Source organism: Ictalurus furcatus, chromosome 25 (assembly GCF_023375685.1).
Source record: "Ictalurus furcatus strain D&B chromosome 25, Billie_1.0, whole genome shotgun sequence".
Classification (NCBI taxonomy): domain Eukaryota; kingdom Metazoa; phylum Chordata; class Actinopteri; order Siluriformes; family Ictaluridae; genus Ictalurus; species Ictalurus furcatus.
Genome location: NC_071279.1, coordinates 18,741,206 through 18,749,381, shown reverse-complemented (window position 1 = coordinate 18,749,381; position 8,176 = coordinate 18,741,206). Strand labels below are relative to the sequence as shown.

The 8,176-nt window shown below is 42.8% G+C and overlaps 1 protein-coding gene across 1 annotated transcript; it reads left to right on the top strand.

Annotated features, from left to right (window-relative positions):
* Positions 1 to 240: 240 nt before the first annotated feature.
* On the top strand, positions 241 to 7,063 carry zbtb1 (zinc finger and BTB domain containing 1). Its single transcript, XM_053613729.1, has 2 exons — positions 241 to 417; positions 3,968 to 7,063. The coding sequence occupies exon 2, from the start codon at positions 3,982 to 3,984 to the stop codon at positions 5,998 to 6,000; it is 2,019 nt and encodes a 672-aa protein (XP_053469704.1). The 5' UTR covers positions 241 to 417; positions 3,968 to 3,981; the 3' UTR covers positions 6,001 to 7,063.
* The last annotated feature ends 1,113 nt before the right edge of the window (positions 7,064 to 8,176 follow it).

Here is an 8,176-nt window from a genome sequence, read left to right as displayed (position 1 = left end):
GCACGATGAAACTGTGTGAAAGGAGTGTGCTGGAGAAGGCGTCTCATGCGCTTCTCTCTCGCGGGCGTGCATGTATTTTCATGTTCATGTATGGTTGCATGGTCACTGCAGTTGTCTCTGCATGCATGGCCGCGGTAGGGCGGGCTGCAGCGCATTTGCGTGAGCGGGGCCGGATTTAGATTTAGGGCGGGTTGCATTTGCGTGAGCGAGGCCGGATCTCGCGCAGGCAGCCTCTCAGTGCGGTGATCCGACTCGCGAGCGCGGCTGTGCGGAAGTCTTTTCATCCCTGCTGCTGCCGCCGCGAACACCAGGGGCTCCGAGTCCTGCTCAGCTCTCCTCCTCAACTTTACAACAAAAAACAACAACAACACGTTTTCGTTTTCTACTTTGAGTTCCTGTTCGCGTCCGTTACCGTCGGTGAGTATCTTTCCACTGGGTTGTGTTTACGCTAATCGCTGCTAGCTTTGCTAATCAGAAAGGATCTCTGCGTACGTGCGGGAAGCTCGTGCGGGACACAACCTTCGACGAAAACCTCACGTCACAGCTCGAGTGTTCGCTTTCTCCCGCACTCTTTTTATGGTTTTTGTGACCGTGTGCCGCCGGTTAAACGCGTTATTACGTCGCAGGCGCGAGCGGATTTGGAGAATTTAGCGGCTGAAACGCGAATAGTTTGTGTTTTACTTTTGGTGCGGTGTGATTGACAGCCTCGACGCCCGCACGAGACTGTTCACAGGAAAGCGGCCAATCAGAGCTCGGGAGGGGCGGGACTTACGCGCTCAGCACCAGCAAAACAAAGGGAAAGTACGCGCGTGCACTGCAGTTCATACAGTAACTACAAAAACCATGAAAACAAAATGTCTACCTTTTTTCCTTTTAAGTGTTATTGTTTTAACAGTTCATATCAGTATAATATGATTATATATATGTATATATAATCTCCTAAACTGCATACTGTTGCTCTAAGAAGTGCTTAAAATTCACACAACAACATACATTACTCCAGGCTATGTCACATATGTGGTTTCGGATGTAACCTCTACCACGTGCAAAGTGCTGAAACCATATTCAGTCTCTTTCTCATAGGGATCATTTGCATTTCTGGCTTCAACAGCAACGAGGTTTCACTTAAAGAAAAGGTAAAAACAGATCTTGCATGTTAATCTTTGTAACGAACGTTCAGTTTCATTAGCGATTTACGTTAAGATTTATTTTTTGAATGAAATTTTAAGTGGACGTTATTGTTTCGTGGACATCTTGGCTCATTTTCACTTTAACTTTTTAAAGGTGAATGGTTTCCTCCATTACCCACAATGCCCTGCAGCGTAGCTCGGAAACGACGTGATTCCGTGTCGGGATTTTATCACTTCCAGGTTAGAGTAGAATGTGGTGTTAGTCTTCAATTCATCTCTACCTAAAGAGAGCGATGCAGCGGCGCTTTAGTACTTCAGTCTGTATAGCTGTCTCACCACCTCTTTTGTACTCTCTGCTGAAACAGAGCATCTTCCAGAGCTTCAACTTTCACAATAATACCAACACCAACACCATCGCGCTAGTCATCTCGTAGATCGCTAAATAGCAGATCTGATATCTCGGTCGTAATTCGCCGCAACTCTGTCATATAACGCGTCTTCACTGCTGGTGACGTTGGATTTCACACTAATTTGATGTTGAAAAACGTTGCGAAAGATATATATATATATATATAAATATATATATATATATATATATATATATATATATATATATATATATATAAATATATATTTATTTATAATCACTTATGTTTGAGATTGTTGGTTGTTTAGATTTTTTTCCTCCCATTTAATACCATTGTAGTTGCACTAGCAATAATGTCTCCCGATGATGTCATAACGACACACAATCAGTCATTCTTACAGGAATAATGTAAAACAGCACCAAACACCAATTTAGAACAAGAATCGCTAGACACATCATACAGATACACTAGATCAGCCACAACATTAAAACCACTGGCAGGAGACGTGAATAACATTGATTATCTCATTACAGCGGCACCTCTCGAGGGGTGGGATATATTTATTAGTCAGTAAGTGACCAGTCAGGTTGTGAAGTCGACGTGTTGGAAGAAGGAAAAATGGGCAAGTGTAAGGATCCGAGTGACTTTGACAAGGGCCAAATTGTGATGGCTAGACGACTGGGTCAGAGCATGTCCAAAAAAGTCAGGTCTTGTGTGGTGTTCCTGGTATGCAGTGGTTAGAACCTACCAAAAGTGCTCCAAGGAAGGACAACCGATGAACCGGTGACAGTGTCACGGGCGCCCAAGACTCATTGCTACGTGTGGGAGCGAAGGCTAGCCCGTCTGGTCCAGCAGGCCTGGTCTCAGTGGAGAGGGACCAGAGATGAGCAGATATTCCATTTTATATCACAGCATTATTTAGGCTCATGTGAAATAACAGTTTAATCATCTCTACATTATGTTACACTGATAGTGTCTAGTGACGTTGCCAACTTTACTTACCTTGAGCATTTTGCGTAAGAGCTCCATTACGCTGCTATGAACTGTTACTCAAAAATTCACCAAAGAGCCGTCTTTTTCTCTTCAGCAATACCAACATGTGAATCTGTAATGATTTGACTAGGTGTTTTGCACTCTCTGATATTATCTGACATCACCTGGAAGCCCCGCCCCGTGCTCCCTATCACATGCTCTTGATTGGTGTCCTTGCTTTCTGCTATCACAGTAAATAAGGGGTGCCCAAACTTTTTTTCAAAGGGGGTCAGATTAGACCCTGTTAAAATACTCGAGGGCTGGTCAACAAATATTATTTATGAATTCTGCAAAAAAATTCTTTCAGCTTTAATTTAAGAGTATTTACATCCAAATCAGGTGACCGGTGTAGGAATTACAGAACTTTTAATGGACCAAAAAGTTATTGGACAAACTAACACACAATCATAAAGGAAATTGTTATTTTTAACAATGAAAGGTGTTCCATGGTTCTTGGTTGGCATTGCCATGTATTAGCACTACAGGGTGTCCCAAAAGTCTCCATATATAGGGGACTATGTTTACCAGCACCACGCCGGTCGTGCCTTCGTCAGCGGGTGTTCGTGGACGTCCACGTCTCCTCGGTCAGTCCACAACACTTCCAGTCTTTTTGTATTTGTTAATAAGTTTGGCGACAGTGTGGTGTGTGATGTGCTCGCCATGTTTCCTGTTAAGGTCCATCGGGACCTTGCGACAGTGTCCAGAACCGGCCCTGAGAATGATTTCAATACGTTCATCTTTTGTCAAAGGCGTTCTTAAAGGCTGTCTGAATATATATATATATATATATATATATATATATATATATATATATATATATATATATATATATGAAGCATTTTGAAAGACATTTTTGTAAAAAGTGTTCCTTTCCCCTGTGTATGGGACACCCTGTAGTATGGGACACCCTGTTCTGTGCCGTGTTTGCTCTGATTAAAAGTTGCTTCTGCCGGGATAGCCTCCAGCTGCTTCAGTTTTTCTGCTCTCTTATATGCCCTTTTATAATGTCTCACAATATTAAATTCCTTAATTACCGCAGCAGTCTCTTGACAAGCGAGGGATTTGCTCTGGCTCGCAATGAAAAAGTATCTGTGACTCCGGCTCTTTTGAAATCCTGCCAAAAGATTTTGACCCAGAAGTTTAAATAGGCCTACGACAGAGTGGCAGATCTGATGCTTTATAATTAAGGGGTAATAATAATGATATTAGAAAGGGATTAAATCAAACACTTTTTAAATTTAACCCCCATTTTCTTCCTAAATTGGTCTTGAGAACTTTAGCAGCTGAGAACTTTCATTATTAAATACTTATTCCAAGCAGTTTTGCTTCCTGTTTACTGCTGGAAATCTCCCTGAAGCAATCTGTGATCTGTTCCTATGCTGAGTATGGCTGAATAAGCTTTTGAATTCTGCTTAAGCTGTTGTTGTTCTTTCCCAGTCCTTTACAGGGTGATGGCAAGACCAAGCCACAGTGATCATGTCCTGCAGCAGCTCAACAACCAGCGGGAATGGGGCTTCCTATGCGACTGCTGCATCGCCATCGGCGACATTTACTTCAGGGCCCACAAGGCTGTGCTGGCAGCCTGCAGCTCCTACTTCAGGATGATGTTCATCCGAGACCAGCAGGGCACGGCGCGCCTTGATCTCAGCAACATGCAGATCAGCGCAGAGTGCTTCGACCTCATCCTGCAGCTCATGTACCTCGGCCGCATCGTGGTGGGACATTATGAGTTCGAAGAACTGAAGTCGTCTATGGCTTATCTGCAGATGTACTACATCCCTGACTCGCTGGAGGATCTCCGAGACATCCGTGCATCGAATCTTACTCCCTCTTCTTCAGCTTCCTCGTCGTCATCCAGCTCCTCTTCTTCCTCCAGCGTGGTAGGAGGGAAGATGATGTTTGGCGTTCGCATGTTTGAGCATCAGAGGCCAAGTCCTGCTAAAAGTGACCATGTGTCTAAAATTTCAAACCCAGCTACTCAGCAAAACATTAACATATCTACTGTAAGGCCCGTTGAGGATGTGGTTCTTCCGCTTCCTCCAGTACACTCTGAGAATCTTGCAGAGCAACCGTGTGATCTAAGAAAGAGGACCTCGGGCCGAAGCGCCACCTTGAAAGAGCGTCCCCGGTTTGGACGCACTTACACGTGCGACGACTGTGGGTTTGTCTTCAGCTGTGAGAAGCTTCTCATCGAACACATCCTCACATGCACAAACCGCAAGGCATACCAAACCCCAAAGGTCAGCAAAGCGACCGACAGCGACTCCAGCAAAGGTGAAAGCTCGGCTTCTGAAGGAACCGGAGACCAGAGAGCGGTTTGTAAAGGTGAGGAAGACTGGCCCGACCACAAGTCTGACACCGAATCTGTCATCAGATCCATTGCCACTGGGATGGACAACGATTCCGCGTCCAACATAAAGATCAAAGTAGAGCAGGAAGAAGACTCGGATACTGAGATGGAAAACATGAACGTGGTCCAGGTCAGCAACCACAGCGTGGGGAGCTGCAAAGTACGCCGAAGAACGTTCAGAACCAATGTCGAAGATAACATGAGATTTGACAGCGAGGAAGAAGCAGGAGTTTCTGCCATAGATGATGGTGCACTGGAAGGCCACAGTAAGGGTCCGGAAGCAAAGGTTTGCCGGGTTAAAGAGGAGAAGCAGGATGGAGATTGCACTCCGTGCGAGCTGTGTGGGGCCTTGCTAACCGAGGAGGATCAATCTGCTCATTACATCTCCAGCCACATGGGACACATATGTGCCTGTGGAAGGTGTGGTCAGGTTCTGATTAAAGGCAGGCAGCTGCAGGAACATGCCGAGCGCTGCGGGGAACCTCAGTGCACTGAAACCGATTCCCCGGGTGAAGAGAGCCCTTTACCGGAAGACGCACAGGCCATGGAGGAAGGCTTGATCGAAGGTGCAGACTTGGGCTTCCGTTGTCCTCTTTGTGGCTTGATCTTCGAGACTGAAAGCCTGGCCGTGGAGCACACGTTGGCCTGTCCTGAGCAGGACTCCTTCCGTCCTGCCACGATGGAAGACGAGCCGGACCACCGGCGCAAGCACTTCTGCGCCATCTGCGGCAAAGGGTTCTACCAGCGCTGCCACCTGCGGGAGCACTACACCGTGCACACCAAGGAAAAACAGTTCATCTGCCAGACCTGCGGAAAGCGGTTTCTACGCGAGCGCCAGCTTCGGCTGCACACCGACATGCACAAGGGGATGGCACGCTACGTGTGCCCCGTGTGCGATCAAGGCACCTTCCTGAAGCACGACCACGTGCGCCACATGATTTCCCACCTGTCGGCCGGAGAGACCATCTGCCAGGTGTGCTTCCAGATCTTTCCCAGCAGCGAGCACTTGGAGAAGCACATGGACGTTCACCTGTACATCTGCGGCGTGTGTGGGGAGAAGTTTCGTCTTCGCAAAGACATGCGAAGCCACTACAACCTAAAGCACACCAAGAGGCAGTAAAAGGGGAAGAGGGTATCATGTGATTCATTGTTGTTGTTGTTGTTGTTGTTGTTGTTGTTGTTGTTTTTTTTCTTCCTTTTTAAATAAGCCATTACTTGTGATAAATGTGAGAAATCTATGCACTTAGACACCAAATAACCTATAAAGCTGCACTTTTTAATGGTATGCATAATCCAGGTGTTGTTGAATTCAGTGCCTCGAGCTGTAGGCACACTTTATTTGTTAAATCTCATTTCATTTTACTCTACGTGTAACATTTAACGACTCACCAGTTTCAATATTCTACACAAGATTGACTGGTAAACCGGTCCATTTTCATTTGATGATCAATTTTCCTGCTTGACTTACAGAAGTTAAGTATTAAGCCAGCTTTACACTGTACGATTTTCGCTCAGCTCTTCGTTGTTACGTCTATCATAAAAAGTTCCTAACGTGAGGATTTAGTGCCATCACGACCAACGTCAGCGTTCTGTCAATCGCTGCTAGGACATTTGTTTAAAATCCACCAATTGGAGGACCACGTAAGAAGCCGCCGATGTAGACGGGTACGTTCATCTTCATTCATACCTCAAGCTATTTGTGTTTATGCGAGTCCGTATTCTACACCAGCGACTCTGACTGACGACATAAGCGGAACGTAATCGTTTTCTTTAACGGTACATCAAGCGTTAGAGGATCTTCATCGCACCACCAGACGTGGAGAACACCCGTTATCTGTCTGTTCTAGAATTCGGATGAGAGTTTATTGGGGTCTCGTACAGCGCGAAAATGTATAATCTCGTCACGCTGCTGAAATCGTACGGTTTAAAACCAGCTTTAGCAGGACTCTTTTTTTTTGGTGCTGTGGGGTTGTTTTGTTTGGGGTTTTTTTTTTTTTCCATTTTCTGTTCCTTTTTATTATTATTGTTGTTGTTATTATTATGAATATTTTGACTGATAGTACATCTTTTCAAATCTTTTCAGGTGTACCTCTTTATAGACCATATTCTCTAAGCCTTGACTCAAAGGCTGTTTAGCATTAAGGTATACTGTATAAGTCCTTTTTTTTTTTTTTTTTTTTTTTTTTTCTTTTCCTACAAAAACAAAAGAACACTAAAATGTCGCATTTAATACAGTCTTAAAACACTCTTGAACTGATTCATCTAGCTAGTTTGGTTTATTTTTCACCAATCTCATTTGTCTTACACTTAATCTGGGATTTGATGTATAAACTATGCAAGTCAAGCTTATTATAAAAAGAATTTCTTCAATCAAAATACATTGTGCGTGCTGTCGTCATTAAATATTACCTACTGTCGGTTTTTGTTTTGTTTTTACTTTATTTATTTTAAATTAACCTGACTGAAATTCAAAGAAGTTTTGCGTCAGTGTTCAGAGATTCACGTTTTATAATTAATGTTTTTTTGTTTTGTTTTTTTTAAAAAGAACCCTTTTATATCATTTTTTTCCTGCAAATTCTGAATCAACTATTAAATGTATTAAATTAAATGATACATTTTTATCATTTTAAAATATCACAAAAAAAAAAACCTGTTAAGATTAAGTTCATTACAAACAAAAAAATATATATATATACAATTGAATCATCCAAACTCCACCGAGGTCGAGAAAGGTGATCGAGTCTGGACTGCAGTTAAATAAATCAATATTTGTTTACAAATTTCAATGTTTCAAATTCAACTGTGTTTAAATTTCATTGTTATGAATTCGGTGCCTTTTAAAAGTACATTGATTTTGTTTTTTTTTTTCTTTTAAAAATAAAATGTATCCTATGTATAAGCTGGGCTTTGAATATGATTTTTATTCTGTAAAATACTATAAATAAATACTATCTTCATCAAAATTCTTGATTTGAGCTCAAGTCGAGGTGATTATAAATTCCTTACACCACCACAGCGCTGCTGAAATCTGCACTCTGATTGGTCAGAAGGTGCTGAAGTTCCTTAGCATTAACGAATACATGTAAACTTACTTTAATTAATAAATAATAAATTGTGAAGTTGTTGTGGTATAAGAGGGAAAAAAAGCAACAAACATTTATATATTATCAACCCTGCATTTGTTGAGAATTTTCCTCTTAACGTTGTCATAAAAAAAAACTTTGACAGAAATCCGGATATACATGTTACGTTTATAAATTTCTCCCTAATGAGCGAGCCAGAGTCACATGACCGTT

Excerpts from the sequence above, each read along its gene's own strand:
- zbtb1 (XM_053613729.1), top strand. The coding sequence starts at position 3,982 with ATGGCAAGACCAAGCCACAGTGATCATGTCCTGCAGCAGCTCAACAAC.